Consider the following 25598-nt stretch of genomic DNA (forward strand, 5'->3'; position numbering starts at 1 on the left):
ATCAATCAAGATTAACATTATACATCACCAATAGTAATAGCCGCGCCAATTGTACAAAAATCAATCAGTCAAAAGAGGCTCCAAGCTAAGCTTGTTAAAATCTGTCCCCTCTTTATATGTTCTCTTTTACACGTACTACCCACCATATATGACAGGATTACATTCTTCTGCAGCAGTGAGAACCCTTGCAGTCCCACAACATAGTATCACATGGCTTCCACACATACAGGCATTGTCATCTATGCAAATGCCGCCTTACATGTAGAAGCCATATAACACTACCTTCGAGCATTGCATGATTTCACTTTGCATAGGATTAAAATCCCAAATTGTGGGGTGCCTATGACAAAAGAATTGGTAAATGCTGTGAAAAATAGACCCTTACATCTTTTTCAGGGCCTTTGATGAGTGTCATTTGTGACACCATTTTATGGTCATGTTCCCTAGATTTTAGGTTAGTTCCTCTAGCATTTTTGTGCTTTTATCTAAGTTTTTGGTATTTTGTGATTTATTTCCTCATTGTGTGTTTTGATAGGTTATTGAGCCATTTTGGATGATAAAAAGATGAACAGAATAAAAGAGCCAATGTCAAATGCGAATGAACATATGCTGAGTTCCTTCGGAGGAACTAGAAGACTGACGCTGACGCAAAGGAACTTACTGGCAGTCCGAGAAATGTCCAGATTCATTGCAGCGTGATATTTGGTTACTTGGAGGATAATTCTTGAATATTTACAGCTGGAAGGAAGATATATTTGATAACAAGAAGATCTTATCATTTAGGAAAAGATTTGGCAAAAGATAGAATTTCACAGATTCTATCTAACTACTTTCCTTATCTTGGATTTATCTTTCATATTTTTAGGGATTTCTCTTGGGGAATAATTCTATCATAATTCTATAAAAACCCCAGAGTTAGTCGTCCAGTAACCATCCATTATTCATTCATATCTCCCTTGTGTTCACGTAGAAGAAACCACCTAGAGGAACTCGACATGTTTTTCTCCAAAAACCCTTCTTCATTGTTCTGTAACATGAGTGAGTAGTTCTTTATGCTCGGTAGTAGTTAGAGGAGGCCATGTAATCAGTAATTGAGACAATTTATTTTGGTTTTAATGATAATTAATTAATGTTTTGGAATATTCTTGAATTACTGTTTTGTTCACATGAATGATGATTTCTTATAAGTAGGTGCGCAACTATTTGTTCGAGTCTGATTTCTATTGCTAATTAATACTACTAAGTCCGTAATTGCTTGGGAATGTTAATAAAGTAGCAGACAATTATAGAGGAGGACGTTCCACTCTATTAATTGAAAAGTAATTCTTGATCGAGGCCAAATCACGTAAGTTCCGGAGTGTTGTGGTTGTCTTGGCTTGATGTTTTCCTAGTTTCTACTGCTGTCAACACGTTAAATTCCTTGCTCGTAGTATAGGGGTTATTTGTTGGTTAGGGTTAGTGAAAGTCGTATCGAATCTAACCATTAATAAGGGGAAACAGAGGAACTTGTTCCATAACTCAAGTTGTTCCTAAAGGGTTAATTAATGTGTCGATGATTTTACAAAGTTCCATGGCTGGAATCTGATTATCTACTGAGTGTTTTCTCCATTGATTGTTTGTTCTTTAATTATAACTCCTTTTATTATTATATCTTTAGTTATTTTAGATTAGATTTCTCATATCAACACCCCTCCAAATCGTGTTACTCTTGTGGAACTTGGATCTGGTGACTTGTTACTTTAGACGTACTTTCCTCGTGGGATCGACTCTTACTTGCCCTAGCTATTTGTTAAGGTGATAAGGTTTAATTTTGTGTGCACTTCGACAACACACCAGCCTTCCTTGTATACATGAAAAAAATAAAAACAAAATTATAGGTTGAAAGGTAAGAAGAAAAAAAAATCAAAAGACCTCAATGGATTAAAGTAAAGTGAATAAAATTGATTAGTTGTCTGTTAATATGGACTCCAACCACTCAGATGAATATTCGTAGGCCACAAAAGTAACAGCACCAGCAGGTGCTGCTTTCACAATGGAGGGTACAATGCCTTTGTATAGACCACCCCAGCCTTCGGCTTGCAAGATTCGCATGAGGGCATCATACATGCTCTTGTAGGCACCTTGCTCAACTCTAGCTCCATATCGTACATCTCGTTGCAATCCTTCAACCTACACATTAACAGTCCACAAAAGATCATAATCAAAGTAGTTTCATTATGTTGAAATATCTATAATATGACTATATGAGTATTATTTCCATCTGAATACTGGATGAGAAAAAGGCTGTGTTTGTGGCTGAATTTAGGAATAGGATGTGACCACCATGACGCACCCCAGTAATAACATTTGTGGAAGTCCCACTATTAGAGAAGCCGAGGTGCCTTTACTGCCACATTCAATCAAATTACTTAAACCAATCCCTAAACATTTATGAAGTATTTTAGACATTGAAGAGCAACCACTTCAATAACAGCACAGTCAGAAGGCAGAGTAATTCAAAACTACAGGACAATGAAGAAAACAAAAAAGGCTTATATTTTAACAATACAGCAGCAGGCCCTATAATAGGTAACCTGAGCTAATTCTAGTGAGCTATATATAAATGGGTGCCTTTAAGTTAAGGGCCTTATGGCCCATTTTCCCCATAGTATTATTCCTAACGAAGAGGCAACTATAAAAGAAAAGAAAATATCTATTTAAAAAGATCACTCAGCTGAGAAATGACTGCGTCATCTCAGTTCTCATGTTCTAAACAATGAGAACACTAACTTTGCAAAATAATAATGAAAACTCAACAGGTAGATATAGAATATAGATCTGTGAATTGGATATCAAAGGTCAGCATCGAACTGCTCCCATAAAAAAAGTTACAGTTCAAAGAAAACAAAACGAACTGAGTAGAAGTCATCCTTATTCACAGAAAACAAAAAAATGATCGCCGTATAAGAAGTTGGGAGTGTAATAATTCTGCCCTTCACAAATTCATATTACAACAATTTAATGTTATAAAGCCAAATGTTTTACCTGGAATCTCTTTTTGATGACATCCAATGGGTGGCAGACAGCCTTAGCACATGTACCAGCTGCTAATCCACAAAGGAAAAGCTGGAAGCTTGAAAGGGTATCGTCGCTGCTGGCGTGTCCTCCAGAATATCTTACTTGGTTCCAGGCCTACACGAGATTAGTCCATGAAACATAAAAATGAGAGATGATACTCTTGACAACAAAAATTATATCCATTCAAATAGCCATGGTAAGATTTCTTTTCCTAGCTTGTATATAACTTCAACAAAAAATCATAGGTTGCACTCAAAATCTGAAGTCAAGCAATACCCTATTTTATGGGCAAAGGGGAGTAATATGATGTTTCTAGAAAGACATTTTTGACCTAACAGTTCTCCTGTAACTAATAGAGTAGACAGCAATACATCAAAAATTTAAGAAACTTACAAAAGAGACGACTTTTCTTCAAAGATCTTAGGAACCTATTTAGTCAGTTCAGTTTCGTAAAATTGGCAAGGAACATACTTTTCATTATGGGAAATTGGGAGCAAAAATTACTGATGAAGATGATGGTAAATCTCAACATTGGCTACTCCCTCCGTCTCCAAAACTTTGACCCTTTTGGGTTGATTTTGCGGTTATTAAGAAAATTAAATAAAAAGAATTAAAAACATGTTGGAAAGATAAATTTACATGGGGTTTGTAAAAGAGTAAAGAGAGAAAGTATTAAAAATACATGAAAAAACAAAATTTTATATGGGGAAGCTAATTTTTGCACAAATATTGTTGTAAATTGGTGGGTATTCTAATGCAAATGGGTCGATCATTTTGGGACTAAAATTAGGCCAAAAGGGTCGAAGTTTTGGGGACAGAGGGAGTAAAATAATTGAAAAATATTATATTCAAACTGGAATCACACAAGTGATAATCACATTAAGTGAAATCTAGAATTGACTCAGTATTTTAAACATATCTAAGCTCTGTGGCAGTTAGAAATGATGACTACATTATCCAATAATACATCATACAGTTCATCCAAAGCATCAAGCAGGTTATATATGACAATTTGAAGAGTTGAAAAAACAAGCAAATAGCAAAAAAACTCATACCGTAGTCCAACGCTTGAAAGTGTCATAAGTGCCAAATTGAAGGCCTGCATAAGGAACTATTTCAACTAGTGTAGGTGACAAACCAGCATACAGTCCTCGCAAACCACGTCTGTTAAGAAGACCTACAAATGCAGCCCTCATGTTGGGGTATACCTACCAAATAAAGATCACTAATTTTTTAATGTATCGAAAAGTGATCAACAAACTAGAAAACATAAATCTATGAAATAAATATAAATATGTTTCTTTCATGGTTCTACTTTCTGTTTAACTTGTCCTCTATGACATCCCCAATATCTAAGGCAAATTGGTCAACAAATTCACACTAACCTCCAACTCAATAGTGAGAGAAACCAATATTCATTAATACATTAAGGGGTCGTTTGGTTGGGGGTACTCATCAAAGGAAAAGGGAATCAACCACCTTGATTCCCTTTATTGCTGTTTGTGAGCTGATTTTTCCCATTCCCTTTACCCCCTCCATTCCCCCAAATCCTTCCAAGTTCATTTCCCACCCCCCCCTAGGTATTTCCATTCCCATTCCCTAGCCACCGTCACACCACCACCTTCCTACCTACCAACACCACCGGAAAACCAGCCCACCTTCATACCAGACCACCACCACCCCTCCCTTGACCATCGCCTCCTCTCCCCCGACCCTCGCCGCAAAACTCTCCCCTCCCCCGCAAAAACATCCCACAACTCGCGACGGATTTACAGGGATAGGGAGGGGTTTCTAGGGTTTACGGGGTTGTGGGATGTTTTTCAGGGAAGGGGAGAGTTTTGCGGGAGGAGGGGAGGGGCGGCGAGGACCTGGGGAGGCGCGGCGGTGGTGGGGGAGGTGCGGCGCATGGTGAGATGGCTCGATGGTGGTTGGAAAAGGTAGGAAGTGAAGAGATAGGTTGTTGTGTGGTGGTAGGATCGGTGGCTTCATTCCCAGGAAATTTGAGGAATTTTCATTTCATTCTCTTTCCCTTTGTTCATTCCATTCTGTTTACCCATGCCAACCAAACGACCCCTAAGTCATTAACACTATTCAGTCTATATTTGATATCAAGAAAGATAATTGTGAATGAAATGGCCAACCAACAGGATATTCCTAGCGACAAATAATAATGATAATCCTAGTTGACGGAACACTCAATATTAAGAAGATTCAGGAATGACCAATAACAATTCTAATAGGTCTTAAGTATGATTACACATTAGATGTGTAGAGAAATGATGGACTATAAGAATATTTGTTCGAAAATGGACAGGAATAGTAACCAGAGGAACAAGGTTAAACAGAGAAATTATGACCAACAATTAAAAGATGCAGTAATACCCACCACTAATGCTAGGGAAATCAATGACTAGATAATAGAGGATAAAATCAAAGCAATAGATGAAAATAGACGGCATGATTACACCATCGCATGACATGAAAGTACGTTTTAACCCTTCATTTTGCCTCATGCCCTGATTTACACTTCAATTCCAATCACCTTAAATACATGGAAATTAAATGGAAAAAAATGTAAATGATAGAGGTAAAGAAAATAATAATTGTGATATATGCTCACAAATGGGCAGGCTTGAGATCATATTAACAAGAAAAAGAAAACAAGTCTATAGTGTTTGTGCAATAATATGTATAGGTATGTGAAAAGCACAAACGAAAACATTGATAAGTGAATGTAGAGTCCCTGCACTCATATCCAATTTTAGAAAAGAATTCCAAATCCAAAAAATTGAGTCTTGGCATAATTGACATGATGTGTTTCTATATGGTAAAAGCATATACATGGAATATGAAACGTAAAAAGGGAAGGATAAGATTAAAAATTGGATGTGGACTGGGCCTACATCAGGCTTGGTTAGGCCTGGGCCACAGCTGAGCCTACTCGCTATGTGCTATGCTGAGATATTCGAAAGGGTCACCCAGATAGGGCTATGGTGTGCTTCTCCCAAAAAAAAGTGGGCTAGGCCAGCAAGCACAGTTGTGTGCCGTGCTTTGCATCGGGCCATCTTGGCCTAGTGCCATCTTTAGACCGTATGAGGAAAAAAAATTGTGATATATGCTCACAAATGGACTTACGTCTTTATTTTTGCAAGAAAAAGCAAATCTCAAGTGTGTAATTGTATGTATGTGTTATAAGAAAAGCACAGATGAAAATGAATGTGAAGTCCCTACACCAAAAATTATAGGAAAGTCTTCCACTTCCTAATTTTTAAGTCTTGACATATTTGACATTAGGATGTGTTCCTACGCTACCACACCAGCCACTTGTAGCAACGTTTAAGTGACAGATACATAGTATAAAACAACTAACACATTGTACTATTGCAGCCTCGACATTAGGATGTGTTCCTACACTACCACACCAGCCACTTGTAGCAACGTTTAAGTGACAGATACATAGTATAAAACAACTAACACATTGTACTATTGCAGCCTCTCAAGTTGCAACATTACCAACATATTTTGCAATAATATAGCAACTGTACCTCAACAACCTTCAGTTTGAGGAAATCCTGGTCCACATCTTGTGATTCACATTCTATGATCTAAATAAAGGCAATAATTCCTAATATTTATTATGACCTTAATGTCTCAGGATCTTTCAATTGAACAAACTCAAAATAATCAGAATTGAAATGTTAGAATATTAATGAAATTACAATTTGACTCTACAACAATAGGCTAAAATAAAAAGCAATTTACATGTTATACGCAGGGTATATGAACATTTTTATATTACCTTGCTGAAATTACTACTGTACATATGTCATTCATGTAAATCTTTTATATAAGCAATTTTCGAGGCAATATTAAATTCTTAGCTACGATCCTAATGTGAACAACACTGCAAATATATGAGGCTAAAAAAAATTCAGTTTATTTGGACTATAAACAAAGGATTTTACATTTTGTTAGTACTAATAATAATATTAGTAATAAGAATTCGAAGATTCCTTCGGATTTTTCTTTGTTGTCACAAGCTTATGTATTTTACAAATTATCCCAAGCCAAAATTTTGAACTTATATGGATTAAAATCGGTCCTTCAGTATCGAGGAATATCTTTATTTCTTAAAAATGAAATAAAAGATCTTTGTGAAACCCAAGGAATAGCTCATCCCGAGCTAAAGACTAGAAAACTTCTGAATTCTGGGCTGAGCCAATGGAAAAACTGGCTAAAATTGAAAATAATTATCAATACGATTTATCTCAAGATAAAATGGTCGCAATTAGTGCCACAAAAAAGGCGAAAGTTGATACATAATCTCATAGATCTCAAACATATCTGTTGCAAAGAATGTGTTAGTTGTATAATCTTAAAGACCTCATATATCATGTTATTGTAAGAATGTGTTATACAAGAATTATACCACATCACTATCAACATTTTTGGTGAGTCTTTAAGACCTTAGAAATTCTTCCATTTGATCTTAATCCTACAATAGTACACTCTGATGCAAATATTAATATTGAGAACACTGAAGTGACATAAATCACAGCACACATTTCATATGTAAATAATAACAAGCAGACCAATTAATCTCAAAGGCTACATGCAGAAGGACAATGATCCGAGTGGAGTGAACCCTTTTTCATAGAATGAACTCCAACAGTAAAAGGCAAAGAAGGTTTTTGTAGACTTTTCTAGACCTGAATTTTTTGTGTTGTCTGAATACATGTAAATAAAAGGGGGGGAAAAAAAAAAAAAATGAAGCCAATTTGATAATTAAAAAAAAAAAAAGAAAAGGAAAAAGAAAAAAAAGAGAGAAAACATTCTTATCAACAATAAAAATACCTTTGGCTCACCCTGTGAAGCTAATATGGTGCGTACAAGATCAAATGGATATGATCCAACAGTGGCTGCACAACCTGCAACAGCCCCGCTTATATAGGATAAGTAAGGACTCAGATGGATGTGGTCTTCTGCATATCAGAAAAGACAACAGTAAGCCACGCATTCTAAGATGTCATGATTGACTAGAATATTTAAGCAGCTCCGAACATAAAGGTAGAATCTGAAAATGGCTTCAAAGTGGTACTTCACATCACAAATAAAAACATACAATATTTTTAGCCTACTATCGACATTAAAGAACAATGCCATTCCATTAAAAATGACAAGAGAAAATGAAAAGCTATACGGACTACAGAGTAGCAAGTAATAGGCTAATTATACCTTCCCACCAAAAGTCTAAGACTTATCTGAGTTAATAGGCTAATAAGAGAAAAAAAAGGAATATCACAAATGAACTTATCCAAATTCCACCTCTAGATTTGGGTCGTATCCTCCATGAAGATATAGTCGGAGTGGAGATGTCAAGAATAGTTCCTGCTTGATCTCTTTAAGATATTTTAGTTTGTTAGTTTATTTTTTTTATTTGAGATTTCATCTTGTAGGGACTCTGCCCCCCTTAAGCTTTAAAAACCAAAAAAAAAAGGTCTAAGATTAAGCCCCAAGGTAAAAGCTTCTCTCTAATCACAGGGGTAAGGTTATGAACAACTGATTCCTCAGTCCTGCCATAAGCAAGGGCCAATAGTGCTCTATAGAAGAATGTTTAAGCAAAGGACTTTCTAACACAAGAGTTAAAAAAATGAAAGCCACTTGATTAGATTTAATAAGAAATCCACAAAGAAAATTACACACTCCATACTGAAATTAGCTAAGCATTTATTTTGCATTTCATAACAATACAAACAACCTTAGTAATGAGAATTGCAGATACAAGAGCATTACAGTAGCATACTCTAAAAACCCCTGAAAACAATCTATTCTTAGCAACAATCCCATTAAAAACTTGATTTTTAAGCAACATAAATACCATTTTCTAGATTATGATCTAGCAAAGCTCAGATATAACGCTTTGTCAGTGTCATGCATTGACTGCAGACTTTAAAAGAAAAATATCATATATGAGTAGATGCAAACAAACCTGCCTTGGAAGAGCCAGACATATATGTCTTAAACTTGTGCAAGACTGTGAATTGTATGGATGTATATGGCATAACCATGAGCAAAGCTGGGACATTCCCACGCCAAAAACCCTACAGTAATCAACAAAATTACAATTAATTTTCAACAAGTGGACCCAAGCAGACTGGACAAACATAAGTAACGAAAGTACAGAGAGAACTTTGTGCTGTAACCTAGATCACCACTTCCAACAAAAAAAAGGACAATCGATTACTACTGAGATCTTAAAATTCAAGAAGCAACCCTATGAAGATGTCAAAACTTGATAACCTATGATCATATAATTAGTCAAATTAGGCTAACATATCCCACATTCTCATAATCTCCGTTTCTACAAATGGAGAAGAGATAACGAAAAGAAGAGAAACTCCGATAGTATGTTCAATAACTTAAAAAGATATATTATCATGTAATACAATATGGTTTTCTAGTTGAGACATTTGTTCCTAAGACCACAGGCATCATTATCAAAGGCATCTTTAAAACTTTCTAGCTCTCTATTCCACACGTTTTAAGCGTAAAATTAGGACAACAGTCTTATAAGAAATTCATCATGCAACAAGAGATGATCATGTTCATACCCGTGGTCCTTCTTCTCTTAAGATGTCTTTAGCTGCCTGTAACATTCCAGTGTACTTTGACGGTCCATACATGTTTTTGTGAAGCAATGCCCATGAAGTTGTTGGTTCCAGTTGTACCTGTGAAAAATAGATGCTTAATAAATATGTTTAACAAGTAAAGAAAGCCGAAAAGAATCAGCATTCATGTTCACAGTTGTCATATCTGACCCAATTGCATGGATACACATCACACAAAACAAGAGAACTAGCATAAAGCTGGGAAATTGTTGCTTCTGATTCCACAAAGAATTAGGCACAATAAGCCAACAAAAGAAGAGAAATTAAAATATCGGTATTACTCATCACGTTCTCATGCCTGGTGGAACATAAAAGCAACAAATCCATTTGTCGTTGTAGAATAAACTATTCATATACGAAGTATATACAGGTTCTTAGTTGTCAGATACAGAAGGAATAATTCTAAAGCGAAAAAGAAGGGCAAATTATTGGATCAGTAAAAATGGACACAGGAATAGGAATATATTAATACCAGAGTTAGACACATTAAAAATTGTAATATACTCCGTAAGTAGTAGAGACATTGAGTATAGAGTCATTTTACAAGCCTAATTATACCAAGCAAACCAAATAATTACAGACTTCTCTTGCAGGATCATCAGCAAACTGTGAAATCCAAGAATTGGAAGTCCTTGGTACACATTTACTAATGAAATAGTTTATTCAAGTGTTTGTTAATGACGCTTCCCTTTGCCCCACTTAACATAGAGGTGCCTACATGGCATCAGCACAATTGCATTCAACTCTTCAAATCAACATTAGTTTGAGTAAAGCTTATTATGGGGAATACTATATAGGCCAAAAATTTTCACAACTAAAGTATTTCACACAATCTAAAATCCTGGGCTGAAGAAAATATAAACTCCCAGAAACTAAGCATGTGACAGCAAGGATTACAAAGATTTGAGTTTTTATTGAAAACATATTCTTTCAATGCTAACAAAAATACCAACATCAATCAAAAACAATAAAAAAAGTATTTCAAAACAATACATCTGTACATATATAAACTGATTACCTGAAACCTGATCTTAATGACATCCAGAGGCGAGGTAACAGTGCGAGATATAGCACCAGAGATGGCTCCTGCTGACGCATCTATCAGTGCTCGTTTCAATTGACTAGGCTCCTCCATCACCTTTCCCAAAAAAACTTCTCAGATTAAACTAACAACTGGAAAGCCTGAACACCAGAATGCAAGACATCCACCAGTCACTTAGAGCAACTTAGATACTCCAGATTATCAATGAAATAACGAACAGAAAACCGAGCATCAAATGTTCTAAAGTACAATTGCATCACCTACTAAGAATCAATCAATGTAATCACAAAAACAGAATAGAAACCCTCATTTTCTCTTTAAAGGGTTGTACACTCTTGCTTGCCCCAACAAATTTACTTTATGCTAAAAAAAACCCAAATCACTCCAAAATTAGGGTTCTTGTGTTTTCAGCCTTTTCACATACCACAAAAAATTCAGAACATTAACATGTAAATACCCACCTAACCAACTTCCAATTAAATTAAATAAACTAACAGAAAATCAAACAATAACTAACAGAAAATCAAACAATAATGATTCAGATTATTTTTAGGAGAGAGAAAATACCCGCCAAAGAATTAAATTCAGCAGTACCCCCAATTTATTTTCTTGTAACACCCTTCAAAGCTGCAATGCACTACAATCACTAAAAATATATTCCTTTTGTCCTCGTTAATTAACAGATTAAAGGGCTATTTCCCAGAAATCAAATTATTCAAATATAATTAAAATTGAATTATTACCAAAAATAATAATTTCTTTAAAATTCCCAACCTTTTACACATTGCTAGTGTACTTATTTAATTCAAAAAACCCAAAAAATTACTCCATTTAGAACAAAAAAAACTAAACAAAAATATGAAGTTACCAAAAATAATCCATAAATTGTTGCAATTATAGAAAAAAAAAAAAGTACTAATTGAGCAGATTCCATAATCAAATTCGAAAACACAGCATCAAATTAAAAGGAAATTTAATTAAAAAAGTAAATAAAAGAATGTAATTACCATGAAATTAAATGGTGGGAGGAGGTTGAATTCATGGTGGCACCGCCCAATTTCTCCGGTAAGCGGTGGCGGCGGAGGCGGGTACCGGATTGAAGAAGAAAAGAAATGAAAAAGGAAGATTTTTTTAATAAAAGGAAGAATTTGGGTTGTATTTATGTATTTATTTATTTTGTAAAATTAAATGATGGGAATTTGTTGTTTGTTTATTTTCTTGTTTTGCCGCCTCTTAAAACATCACCAACAACATTGACATGTGTTTCTTTTTGTAGAAAATTTCTATAACTTCACTACCTAGTTTTACAAGTGTTTGAGAAGCTTTTTAACTTAATTTACCAACTAATTCTACTAATCTTATCTTGCTATAACTATCCTATTTTGGGTGTCCTAATTTATTTGTTGATAAATGTTTAATGCAAATTTCTCTAGAGTTGGATCACATATTCACTACCATGTATGTACAAAGTGTCACGAAGCAAGTAAAAAGGATGAAAGGGTGTAACTTATCAAGCATTAATGATACATTTGTCATGTGTATCCACTAACAAGATAATTGTTGGCGCTATCAGATTTGTTGCCTCTTTACCAGTTTTACCAATATCTATGTTATGAGTATCTATTTACTTCTGTCGTACCAATGAATTTTCAACAACACATAACTGGTTTATTTTTGAGAAATGTCAAACATGCACAATATGATTTCTAATATTAATGGGATAACTAAACTTAATTTACCAACTAAACTTATCTTGCTATAACTATCCTGTTTCGGGTGTCTTAATTTATTTGTTGAAAAATCTTTAGTACAAATTTCTTTTGAGTTGGGTCATATACTCACTCATCTATTTTTTTTTCTTCTCTTTATTAAAACCATGTACAAAGTGTCATGAAGCAAGTAAAAAGGATGAAAGGGGTGTAACATATCAAGCATTAATGATACATTTGTTGTGTGCATCCACGACTTTCCTAACAAGATAATTGCTGGCACTAACAGATTTCTTGCCTTTTTACCGGTATTACCAATATCTATGTTATGTTATGAGTATCTCTTTACTTCTGTTCAACCAGTGAATTTTGAACACCACATAACAAGTTTATTTTTGAGAAATGTCAAACATGCACAATATGATTCCTAATATTAATGGGATCACTAAATCATCTTATATCTATATCTATATTATTATTAAAACACTAAGACAAGGAGTGCCATTTTGCCATTTATCAATTCTTTTTTGTCATTTCGCCACATCATTTTAAATTTTTTCCATGTCACTTTTGCAATTATTGTATTTAAATGTACTTGATTTACGCCTTAGAATAATGATCAATTAAGTATTGATTTCAACTTTAAAGATAGAGAAGGTGTTACTTGCAAACCAATGTACTAGCATTATTAGTATTTAGTTTGGTCACAATTGAAAAGTTGAATAATTAAAATGTTTTAAAACTGCTTTGACCCATTTAATTTGTAATATATGTAACCGATATGTATTCAATATATTTATCCCTATAAATTAACTATCTAAGGAAATGATACACTGGTCTAAACCTCTTGGAAAAGCATTTTACTGGGCCAGTATTGAGTTAGGTAAGTATTTGTTTACTCTACCTTACTGAACAAGCAATGGATATATTTTGCATACTTAACTCATATTTTTACACTTTTAATAAATCACCCCAAATTACTTATGGCCTATATATGTTTTAAGCTATAAGTAGCATTTTGGTTCGATAATTGTGTACTGTAATATGTAGGATTTGCTATATTTTAATATGAGATGCCGTTGGTTGATTTTCTTTATAAGTTCACTCAAAACTCTAAAAGTTAGTGTGTGTAAAATTCTTCATTATTCATTACTTATGCTCGGTGGTTGAATATTGGTTTGATGATTTATTTGTGCATACAATTTGAAAACAATACTATATTTATTTTATTTATTTAAAAAAGGACATAATGCATGTAATTATTTGTCAAGTACGTAATTAAATGTGATGAAGATAAACAAGCCTGGGCCGGGACATTGCCCTGATCACTAACTAGTTTAACTCACTAAACATAAACTGTATGTGTGTGACTTTGTAGGCCCATTAAATGGAGCATGGAAGACATATTTAGGCCTATAACACTAATCTAATCCATAGGCCATTAGTGGTTTCTAGCAAGACATTACAATCATAGACTACCCATGTTAAATGAGTGTCTTACATTAATAAACGTACCTTACATTAACTATTACTTAATATTCTAAATGTGCGTTTTATTTATCTAATTTTATGTAAACTTATATGATCTTATTAGAATATGCATGAACTTATATTTGTTGTAATACTACTTGTAAATGGAGCTTGGATTTACATTATTAATTCTCATCAAAATATAAACTTGTCTCATTTGAAGTTATTAATCCTTACGTAACTTTATTATATAAAGATAAGTTAAAACAAAGTGAATAGGATAGAACCATAATGCATACTTCAGTATATAATACAGCACAAAGTACTCTGATCTATATTTCATGTTTCAAACAATAACTCCAGATGTGAGAGCACATTAAAAAGTTTGGCAATTTGCAATCCTTATCTCCTAAAATAATGCAACTTACTCAATTGGACGAAGTTCAAGCAACTTTTGTTGCCTATATATATTTCACGGGTCCATCTATATTTATAAATTAAATGGAATAACTCTTGAAAAAAAATCCTGTGGGTAATCAAAAGGGAAATTAGAAGCTGTGTTTTATAAGATACCTCCTGAGGTAAAGCAAGAGGCATCATTAGTTCATTACTTCATTAGACATTAGTCATCAATTTAAGAGGGCATACGACCAAACTGTTTTATGCATTCGGAACCACAACTCATTTTACACTAGTGTGGCACCACGTGTCTCTTAATGTGTGCATGTGCATGCTCAGTGTACTTGGGTGCATAATATGTAGATTTAGCAGACGAGTGCAAACAAGCAAAATATGCCATATAATTACACGGAATAAAAATTAATATACATGTGTCTATGACATAAAAATTATCTAAATATCTAATGTATCTCCCAGCTGAAATACTTCGTAATATTGATACCATGACTAAAAAGAGACTTTGATAAATAAAAATAGCCCCTACAAAGCAAAATGTAGCTGTATCACTACTTTTTTAGCACACCAAAATGGATTTCACGTCAGACCTTTTGATCTTTTAAACCTTTCAACAAATGACATGGAAATCTGATAACCAAATAATTTCCTTAAAAGAGCAAAGGGAGAAACATTAGATTTCTATTATCCAACCATTTATGAAGCTATATAAAAAAATAAAAGAAAAAAAAAACACTTAATGATGTGATATTTATTCATTACAATTTACAAGGCCAACTAGAATATTAGTTCAGGAGGATGATCCAAGAAATCTTTGAGTTAATCCATATAGCTTCTCAAAGTGAAATAAGTGCTTCCGGACACGCCATATGTGCAATGTGTAGAGTATTGCAGCTGATGTTACTATTACGAAGGATATCAATATCAACACCCAAAAGTGCTGCAAAACAAGTCATAATCACAACGGAGTCAAATTCAGTAATGTTGCTGTTACCGTGTTAGATTTACAGTCAGTGAGCACAATTAAAATCCATGTACCCTAGAGCACCCGAGGCAAGGGGCAAGGGAAAATTCCCTGCCTACAGCCTGGCTAATGGTCCAATTCATTGGTTATGTATGGTATGAACATTGCATGACTTCTGATATAACCTCCATGAAAATTGGGTCACTGACATAGCACTTTTCACATCCATGAAAGTGATTAAACCTCGATGTCAGAACAATAGTTAGGTGCCCTTAGACTAACAAGTGATATGAGACTATGACTAAGCTGAAGGCCTATGCCCCTTGTTAGTTTTCGTTTTTTGAGTTAGAAGTTTGATCCAAATGCCTCTCAAAATATATGAAAAGATAATATGGTGAAACTGATTTTTAAAACCAATTGACCACTCGAGCAGCATACACAGACAGTTAAATTTATAATTTATATCAACATATATAGTTTAGACTTCATTAATCATTACCATTAAAGATATAGCTTGAAAAACTTAAATGACACGTAAGTGTTTGGAAATGGTGGGAGCACATAATGAGGTGAACTCTATTTTAACTTAGTTTGTTCTACAGACATTTCTGTGTTTGATCAGAGTTTAGGCACAAAGCTATGGATGAAATCACGGTTACCTCTGGATTAGAGACAATTACTCCCATGATATAACCTAACAAATCCATAGCAGACTGGATGGAATTCTGGACCCCTCCAACAATACAGCGATCAGAGGCTGGCACTTGGTCCTGAAAAGTGAAAACAGCATAAAGTAGTGCTTATCTAGTAGAAAGCATGAGCCAGAAACCACAACAGGTAAATTCTGCAGTGACTGATCCTGTTTATTCCCTTAAATAGAAAGATTTTTTTGCCTGTTCACCTGCATTTGTTGGATGACAGCTAAATCGAACATCCATAATCCAAGACGAGATGCTGCAACGCCACTCATTAACATATATGCGGATGGTAGCTTGTTTTTGACCCATGTAGAACCAACACATATAAGAAGAAGTGACCACTGCATGAAGCATCACTATTGTATGAGTGCACATTAACATGCTTCCAACTTACTAATTCAGGTAGAAACAGTGATATGACATAGCAGGTGAATGGTGCTACATGATATGTAACTTAACAAATTTAAACAGAAAATTAAAATTGAAGATATGGCAGCAAGTATTCTTAATTCTATAAAAGGTACTCATACCTGAGACCAAATGGACCAAAGTCCCGTCCTAAGAGTTGCAATTTTCGACTCTAGAATTGGATAGGTAAAGGTTGCTGTTATTCCTACAATAGCACTTATGCCTCGGGCTATACCTATCTGATATGCAGGTATGCCTTCCCATTCCAATACAGCAGTCATCAAAGAACCAAAGCTGCACGAAGACCAACAAAGTATGTCATTTTTTCAATTTCTCTCTGTGAGACTGAAACCCAAGACAATCAATAGTGTTAGGTTAAAGATGCTTCACTCATTGAGTTCATGGTGATCAGCTGATCACCACTTGACAGTAGAAGTCTAGAAAAGTTCTGGAAGCAGTTTTAGGATTTCTGCCATAAACACCTTTCTGTAATTTTATGAACAGGGTGTAAAGTAGCCATAGAAACTTAAACTACCCGAGTACCGTAAAAAACAGCAAGGCCAAGGATAGGCCTGGAAGCACCACTTCTTGGTTTAAGTATACTTTCCAAGCACCGAGACAAGGAAGTATTGAAAAACATCCAAATGCACGGGTTTCGGGAGAAGGAATGTTGTTTTTGTTTTCAATAGGCAAGTCGGAGTTCTGTTCAGAAAGAGACTTGCTTGGTTCAGGATCAGAAGATGGGTTCTGCTTTCTTTTGCTATCTTTCAAACGTAGAGCCGGAATCCCCTCATATACAGAGCTAAGTAACCAGTATTCAACACACACGGATACCACATTCCAAAGGGCCAAAAATATAGCTGATGCTGTCAATGATACAAAGCTTACAATAAAACCAGAAACCACTGGAGCACATAATTTGCAAACCAGGTCAATTCTTCTAAGAACTGAATTTAACTTTGTTAATACTCCAGTCGGCTGGTCTTCTGACATCACAACAACCCTGCATATATTTTGATGAATTACTGATTGATAAGATGTTCAATAAGTGCAATATTAAGCAATTAAAAGCACAGAAAAATAAAATTGGTTCACATCAAGTGAAGGTTTGAAAAGTATGAATATGCCAAGTGAATAAATTTCTCTGTTATTAGGCAATTTTAATATTTTAAAGGGTGTTATACTGTTAAGTAAATCTAAAATGATGTTAAATCAACTTTGATGGGTGAAAAAGTAATAATAAAGATTGTCTTACTAAGCTAGCAAAAACAAGAGAAGTGTAGTTATGCACTCTTCTGAAAAATAAATTCTGTTCACCATTCTTTTTCAATCAAGATGGTTCCTGCAAGGGTTGAAAGCACTGCAACAGCTCCTGAGACATAAGTTACCAAAACAAGTGATGTAAAGATTATGCTCTTTAAACTCGAGTAGACAAGTAAAACAATTACTGCGACTCCAGCAGCTATAAATGACAGATTCTGTGACAGTGTCCAAAGTTGAAGAACCTGAAAGCAGAAAAGCAAGATACAAATTTTATTTCTGCTGCATTGGATGAATAAGTTGCAAATTGCACTGAATTGAAGTTTCTAAAGCCAACTATTTTCTACCTTTTCATGTAAGTTCCTAATTGTTATTATTAACCTAATAAATCATTGAGCACGAACAAGATGAATCGAACAAACCTTGACATAACTCAGTGTGTTCACCCATTCCCCAATAATAGGACCAAAGAGCGCAACAGAAGCTGATTCTACAACTCCATATAGAGCCGTCAGAAGCAATGAGTCTGGCCAGATGTTAATCATATATAAAGCCACAGAGAATTCCCACATTCTGCAGATAAAAATTCACCCAAATATAAAGATTAATCAATAGTTCCAAGGATGATCACCAGAACATTGCTAAAACTTAAAACATCAGTTACAACCGCGAATATATTGTATCCAGGATTAGAAATACCAATCAGAAAATTTCTCCAAACAAAGGATGGTAAAAAGTGACTAAAGACTAACATAAAAAAAAACCCATAGTAATCATTGTCTGAATGACTTGCCCCAGTTCCTGTAAAAGTTATGTCAAGAATTAAGACCATAAACCCAAATCCATGCTTATGTAACAACCATGATCTCTTATCTAACGACTACATACATTACTTGATGCATCGATTTTCGTGGATTGGACTGTATTGTGATGAACTAATCCTCCTAGAGTTACCACTATAATATCCAAAAGGGAAGTGCTCATTCACAATCAAATATCAGATGCTATATGACAGTATGACACAATTTGGAGATCATTGAAGACTTACGAATAAAAAAGGTTCATTAGTACCTACTTTACAACTTTAGCCAAACCCCTAAAGAAACAGAAAGATAACAAAACAATGTTGACAGAAAGAAACCTTTATATCCTCATTATTACTTGCACTAAAACCCTTTTTCAAAGACATCCATTTTACAAAATTGCTCAAAAATAATTGTCCTTTCATCTACCCAGTAGTTCAAGTTGAATAAAAATTCCACAGAATCAATGAAGTAAAACTAAGATTACCTTTCTACCAAAAATTCCACAAAATATATATCACATAAAAATAATACTACCTCCGTTACATATTATTTGCAACGATTTGACATAAAGTAGAGAGAAAAAATGTCTAATCGTTTGTTAGGGCCTATAATTAGTGTTTATATTGTATAGTTAACGGGCCTATTTCTTGAGCCCTAATTACTTGTATAAATATTCTACTCTACACTCTAATGAAACTACGGAAAATATTTTCGTGACATGGTATCGGAGCCAAAATACTCTAAAAACCTTAAAATTCTACTCTAAATTTCTGAATTTTTTTCTTCTAAATTTCTATTCTAAATTGCTACTACTCTACATTGTCGAATTGCTACATCGCTATCTTGCTGAATTTCTGAAATTTTCTTTTGAATTATTCTTCTGAATTTCTATTCTACATTGTCGACTTGCTACCTTGCTATCAACAATGGTGAATGCTAAGTCACAAATAATTTGTACCCATTGCAATCGATCGGATCATGATTATGACACTTGTTTTCTTGTCCATGGGCTACCCGAATGGTGGCTTGAAAAATATGGTCGTTCTTCTTCTCTGGCTACTACTCTACCTCGATCTGCCGCCACTACCCCAATTTTGGGTGAGATATTTGATAAGTATGACGCTGCTACTTTTTTTTCTAATCACTCTGAGGTATTTGATAAGTATGATGCTGCTAATTTGTCAATGGCACATGGGTAATGGAAAAATTACCTCCGGGTAAGAAAGCTCTTGGGTGTCGATGGGTTTACAAGGTCAAACTTAATTCTGATGGCACACTCGAGAGATTGAAGGCTCGTCTTGTTATCTTTGGTAATCATCAGGTTGAGGGTATTGATTACAATGAGACTTTTGCTCCCGTTGCTAAAATGGTCACTGTTCGTGCTTTTCTTGTTGTCGCTGCTGCGAAGAATTGGGAATTGCATCGGATGGATGTTCACAATGCATTTCTTCATGGCGATCTTGATGAGGAAGTTTATATGAAGCTTCCCCCTGGGTTTCATGGCTCTCAACCTGGTATGGTGTGTCGTCTTCTGAAGTCGTTGTATGGTCTTCGACAAGCACCTCGTTGTTGGTATTCTAAATTGGCCGCCTCTCTGAAAAGGTACGGATTTGTGCAATCGTACTCTGACTATTCTCTTTTTACTCTGCAATCTGGGTCTATACAACTTAGTGTTCTGGTGTATGTTGATGATTTGATAATTTCTGGTAATGATTCTTCTGCGATTTTAACATTCAAGTCATACTTGAGTGACTGTTTTCATATGAAAGATTTGGGTGTTTTGAAGTATTTTCTTGGTGTTGAGATTGCTCGTAGTCCGGAAGGCATATTTTTATGTCAACGGAAATATACACTTGATATTATTGCAGAGTCTGGTTTGCTAGGTGCTCGTCCGGCAGGTACTCCTATTGAGCAGAATCATACTCTGGCGAAATCAGAGTCCTCTTTCTTTTCTGATCCAGAGCAGTATCGACGGCTTGTGGGCCGTCTGATTTATTTGTCTTTTACTAGACCGGATTTGGCATACGCGGTGCATATTTTGTCTCAATTTATGCAACAACCGCGACAGGACCATTGGGAAGCGGCTCTTCGTACAGTGCGGTACTTGAAGGGATGTCCGGGTCAGAGAATCCTTTTGAGTTCAGATTGTGATTTACATATTACAGGTTGGTGTGATTCAGATTGGGCAGGTTGTCCCTTGTCGCGTCGTTCTATCTCTGGCTGGTTGGTGTTTCTTGGTGCTTCTCCTATATCTTGGAAGACTAAGAAACAGTGTCCTGTGGCCAAGTCTTCTTCAGAGGCCGAATTCCGCTCAATGTCTAAAACCACTGATGAGTTGAAATGGTTAAAGGCCCTTCTTCTGAGTTTGGGTGTCTCCCATCCCCGTGCTATGAGTTTGTTTTGTGATAATCAATCTGCTTTGTATATTGCGAAGAATCCGGTTTTCCATGAGCGTACCAAGCACATTGAGGTTGATTGTTATTATCTTCGTGATGCGATTCAGGATGGTATCATTAGTCCGTCTTATGTGAAGACAACAGACCAATTAGCGGATATTTTCACCAAGGCTTTGAGTAAAAGTCAATTCATGTATTTACTTGGCAAGTTGGGCATTTGTGATTTGCATGCTCCAACTTGAGGGGGGGTGTTAGGGCCTATAATTAGTGTTTATATTGTATAGTTAACGGGCCTATTTCTTGAGCCCTAATTACTTGTATAAATACTCTACTCTACACTCTAATGAAACTACGGAAAATATTTTCGTGACATCGTTGCAAATAATATGTAACGGAGGTAGTAAAAGAAGTTACCTAGCACTCCATCTTGATAAGAAGTGACCAACATACAAACACCTTAAAAGAGAAGTTGGTAATGGATCATTTTCTGGGTTAATTAAACACTTCCTCGCCTCTAACTCTGCATCTCCCATGTTTTAATTTGATTTCTTAGTACTCAGTTTCGTACAAAGTATAAATATTTACATTTGAATTTGGGGTATTTTTTTTTTAATGTGGGATGAAATTGATGTTGATTTGTTGGGTACAAAGATGACATTTAATCCTCAACAACTACTTTGTATTTTTATCTATGGTTTATCCCGTAAGAATCTTAGGTGAATTATTGTATTTTTCAACCCAAAGTTTTAAAAAAATCGGGTGTACAATAATTATTGTACATCTATTATAAAGATCTTTTAAAGTGATAGAAAATTACCCTTAAAATGAATAAATGTTACCCCAAATATGTATAAAAGTGGTCCAATTCAAATAAAAATAATCGCTTTATTGGTAAAGAATCACATTTTGAATGACTAAAATTCAATTATTAGTAATTAAAAGTAAATTTATTAACTCCCCTAAAAAAAAATTGGTAAATTTATTAACCCTTATAAAACTTTTCTTAGTTTTATTTACTACCTTCGTTTCTTATTATATGCAACAAAGGGGTATTATTTGTGAGATATAAAATATTCCTTTGTTGCACATAATAAGAAACGGAGGTATGTAGAGATCACCTAAGGAACTGGATTCAGGGATTTAAGTGGAAGGGTTACACCCCTCTAGTCATGAAGCTTTTTTTTTTTTTGAAAACCTCTAGTCATGAAGCTGAGCTAAAAGCCTTAGAGCTAAGTCTGAGTTGGATCAGGGATAACAACTGGCAATATGCAATTTTAAGCTCTGACTCAAAAAGGGCAGTAGAGGAGATCAAAGCTTCCACAATTGTGGAAAACATTCCTAACATAATCTTAAAATGCAGGGACCTGCTAAGGGAGCTGCCCCATCTGGAATTGCTCTTTGAAGATCGAGGAGGAAATGCTGTAGCAGACTCTATTGCGAAAGATGCTACATGTAACATGGAGACAATGCATCAGATTAGTTTTTTGTATCTACCTGCTCCATGCTGTAGCTTTTGAAAGTGACCGATGCTCAAACTTTATTAACTATAACTCTAATTCTGCTGGTGATGTCCCAGCCAATACTTTTGGTGATGTAACAAACTTTGGTATTAATAGCTAATCTCGCATCTTTCCCCTCAAAAAAAAAAAAAAAAAAAAAAAAAAAAAAAAAACCGAGGTAGTATAAAAAAAAAAAATCATATTATATTCAAAACTACCTAAAAAAGGACAAAAAGTTACCCTGGCTTAAAGTTACCCTTATACTGCTCGATGTATATTAATATTAGTGTAAACCGAATGTATACAAAAGTTTTTGATTTTTCAATTGGCATTCTAAATTTGGGAATTTCGTATTCAGTAAAAATAATTTTTTGTGTGCTCCGAATGACCAAATGTACTTCTGATTTAGTGATTTTTGTCTAAAAAAATTATACTCTGTGCTTTAATATTCGGTAGTATATACTTCCTTTGTGTAGATAATAGATATATATAAAAGTACTCTAATTGAAATAAGATTTACCTTAAAGTCAAAAAGTTTTAGTAATTTTATCAATAACTCGAGACATTGTCCGAGCACTAAACCTAGATCGATATATTGAATGAATCAAAAAGATATATCTCCCAGCTAAGATAAACGTACGATTATTAAATTTGATTGTATAAAGATAGCATATGCGAAAGTTTGACAAAATATTGTGAAATAATTTTCAATCTTACGTTTTTCATTCATCACCAAGAATATTATATACTAGGTTGGTGACCCATGCTTCCGTGCGATGTCTAGGTTATTTATTAAATTTTAAGATAAATTTTTATCTATGTATAAAGTTTTAAAATATATCATTGATACAAATTATTTAAGAATTGATGTGATTTAATGACATTTTAAATTATGTAGTAGGCATGTAATAACTAATATTAATATTGAAAATGTTCGATATAAAAAATAATACGGTAAAATATAGCAAAGTAAGCTTGAAATTATATTGGAAACAAGTTTTGTGTCCGTGCGATAACCGGGTTGATTATTAAACCATAAGATAAACTTTAATTTAATATCGTACAAAATTTTATCCTACAAAATTCATATATAAATCATACATGTTAGATTAATGATTAGTTGTCACTTACATGGCACGACACTTAACGAAAAGTAAAAATGTCAAATGATATGTTGATGTCTCGTGTCCTGGCTAATCGTACGATTTAAGCTTTGTTGTATAGTAACTTGACTAATTGTACATTTTTATATCGTAACCTGACTAATCGTACATTTTTATATCGTAACTTGACTAATCGTACAACTTTATATATTTAACAATGATTGAAATATGTATGTTATATATTTAACAATGATTGAAATACGTATGTTTAAGTTACATATTAAATTATACTCCCCCGTTTCATGATGTTAGTCCCATATGCTATTTTGGGTGTTTCAAAAAGATATACCCATATTGAATATATTTTATTTATAACTTGGTTTTTTTTTGGAATTAATAAGTTGTGGATTGATGACATGACTCTAAATAAGGAAATCTATACCTTAAATTATGCAATTATGACTTATGCTTTCCTAATAAAAAATTAAAAAAAGTTAAATAAGGTAAACTAATTATGAATTATGTTGTGCTTTAATGTTAGATTCCAAATATATTTCTTTTCTTATTTTATGTGATTGATTCCATATGGGACTAATATTATGAAACGGAGGGAGTATCATATATGGACTTATTTTGAAGTATTCTTAACATGAATATTATGATATAAAAATAATAAATCTATTTAATAATTTTTTTGAACTATAAGTTATATACCAATTTTTACCTAAAAAATATTGCTATTTTATCAAAAATAAAACTCTAAACCAACAATTTTATCTTATAATTCTATCAAAATATAACTGAAAATATTTTTGAAAAATAACTTTTTTATTCTACAAAATCTTTCTAAATCTATCAAAATAAATCATATGTGTCATACTAATATTTGATTGTTGTTGTTCAATACTTGACGAAAAGTTGGAACGCCAAGGGTCACAGTCTCGTGTTCTGGCTAAAAGTTTAGCTTAATATATTAGTTATATGATATGATATGATTTCTAAAAATTAGCCAAAAATAAATTAAATAAAAAATTATTCTAAGTCCGTTGGGTTGACCCGAATTCAAAACTTTGGATTAGCGTTGAACATTTTTTTATTTGTGACCTGAATTGACTCGACCCGAAATGACCCGGAGACCCGATTGTCAACATACAGTAACAAAATCATATTAGATTGTGACGTTGTTTATTTCAATCGCTTAGAATATATTTTAATTTTTTTAAATGAATCCAAAAAAAACCAAATAAATTCTACCTCTACAAGGCGCTTGACATATTAGTTATATGAATATATGTTATGATATGATATACAAGGCACTTGACATATTTCCTAACTCTATATACATATCATATGTTAGGAAATATCCTCTAAATATTCTATGCAATCAAATATACTCACACAATATTCTAGCTTTTCCAATGTGATAGAATTAGTTTCTTAATTCTATTTCAACCAATATGCACCAAATATTTATTTTTATGAATAATTTGAATATGAGTAAATAAATAAATAAAACCCTAGAAGTTTTACAATTTACGAGTGTATAAATTGAAGTCTTTTGCGGAGGAAGAATTAAAATCTTGTGTGCTCAAAGTTCCACCATGACAGCTTCTCAAGATGAAAATAATAACAATGATAGTGAATCCAAACTTCCGCATCTCAACCATAATAATATCAGCCAGAATTCGAAGAACACGACCACGAGTTGTTCATTTGATTGCTGCTATATTTGCTTAATGATAGCACTTTTATTTAGTGTAATTCTAATTCTAGCAGCTTGTAATAGCTCCTTACCTCCATTTAGATTCTAGGTTGATTCTTTTGATGTGTCGTCAATGAAAATTGATAACAATAACAATTATTCCGCGGATATTAACCTAAACCTATCCGTCAAGAAGGCGAGATGGTTTTCACAGACGACCAAAATATTCGATTCTCTCCAGATGGTATTAAAGTATCGACATTGGAATATCTCGTCATCTATTAAGCTTGAGCCTTTCTATCAAGAGAATGACTGGAAGATTCAAGTAAGTAATGTTCGTGTTAAAGATGCACAACTTGAAAACATAGCGGCTGATTTAATTGTTAAGGATTTGGTAAGACA

General features: G+C 34.0%; 2 protein-coding genes across 5 annotated transcripts; both read right to left on the reverse strand.

Moving 5' to 3' along the window:
* Positions 1-1878: 1878 nt before the first annotated feature.
* On the reverse strand, positions 1879-12155 carry LOC145572616 (mitochondrial thiamine diphosphate carrier 2-like). Of its 4 annotated transcripts, none has more exons than XM_081631575.1 (9): positions 11775-12155; positions 11335-11394; positions 10744-10907; positions 9669-9785; positions 9047-9158; positions 7912-8039; positions 4113-4265; positions 3025-3171; positions 1879-2169 (listed from the first exon to the last, which is right to left on the reverse strand). In XM_081631575.1, the coding sequence occupies exons 3-9, from the start codon at positions 10858-10860 to the stop codon at positions 1945-1947; spliced, it is 999 nt and encodes a 332-aa protein (XP_081487701.1). In that variant the 5' UTR covers positions 10861-10907; positions 11335-11394; positions 11775-12155; the 3' UTR covers positions 1879-1944. The 4 variants fall into 4 exon arrangements, with proteins under 4 accessions (XP_081487701.1, XP_081487700.1, XP_081487698.1 ...); XM_081631574.1 differs by having other exon boundaries at positions 11335-11413; XM_081631572.1 differs by lacking the exon at positions 11335-11394 and having other exon boundaries at positions 10744-10863.
* Positions 12156-14989: 2834 nt separating this feature from the next.
* On the reverse strand, positions 14990-21439 carry LOC145572617 (solute carrier family 40 member 1-like). The gene is made up of 8 exons (XM_081631576.1): positions 21307-21439; positions 18113-18263; positions 17748-17935; positions 16966-17433; positions 16553-16724; positions 16226-16363; positions 15984-16094; positions 14990-15300 (listed from the first exon to the last, which is right to left on the reverse strand). The coding sequence occupies exons 1-8, from the start codon at positions 21423-21425 to the stop codon at positions 15151-15153; spliced, it is 1497 nt and encodes a 498-aa protein (XP_081487702.1). The 5' UTR covers positions 21426-21439; the 3' UTR covers positions 14990-15150.
* Between the last annotated feature and the right edge of the window lie 4159 nt (positions 21440-25598).

Source organism: Chenopodium album, chromosome 12 (assembly GCF_948465745.1).
Source record: "Chenopodium album chromosome 12, dcCheAlbu1.1, whole genome shotgun sequence".
Lineage (NCBI taxonomy): Eukaryota > Viridiplantae > Streptophyta > Magnoliopsida > Caryophyllales > Amaranthaceae > Chenopodium > Chenopodium album.

What these genes read in the sequence shown, in the direction of transcription:
- LOC145572616 (XM_081631572.1), bottom strand. An exon ending in GTCTGGCTCTTCCAAGGCAG is followed by an intron (nt 8,040 to 9,046) that starts GTTTGTTTGCAT and finishes TCTGATATGCAG; the next exon opens with AAGACCACATCCATCTGAGT. An exon ending in CTTCACAGGGTGAGCCAAAG is followed by an intron (nt 4,266 to 7,911) that starts GTATTTTTATTG and finishes TTTATTTGGTAG; the next exon opens with GTATACCCCAACATGAGGGC.
- LOC145572617 (XM_081631576.1), bottom strand. Translation starts at nt 21,425, where the DNA reads ATGGGAGATGCAGAGTTAGAGGCGAGGAAGTGTTTAATTAACCCAGAA. An exon ending in TTATCAAGATGGAGTGCTAG is followed by an intron (nt 18,264 to 21,306) that starts GTAACTTCTTTT and finishes TTTTATCTGCAG; the next exon opens with AATGTGGGAATTCTCTGTGG. An exon ending in ACACACTGAGTTATGTCAAG is followed by an intron (nt 17,936 to 18,112) that starts GTTTGTTCGATT and finishes TTCTGCTTTCAG; the next exon opens with GTTCTTCAACTTTGGACACT.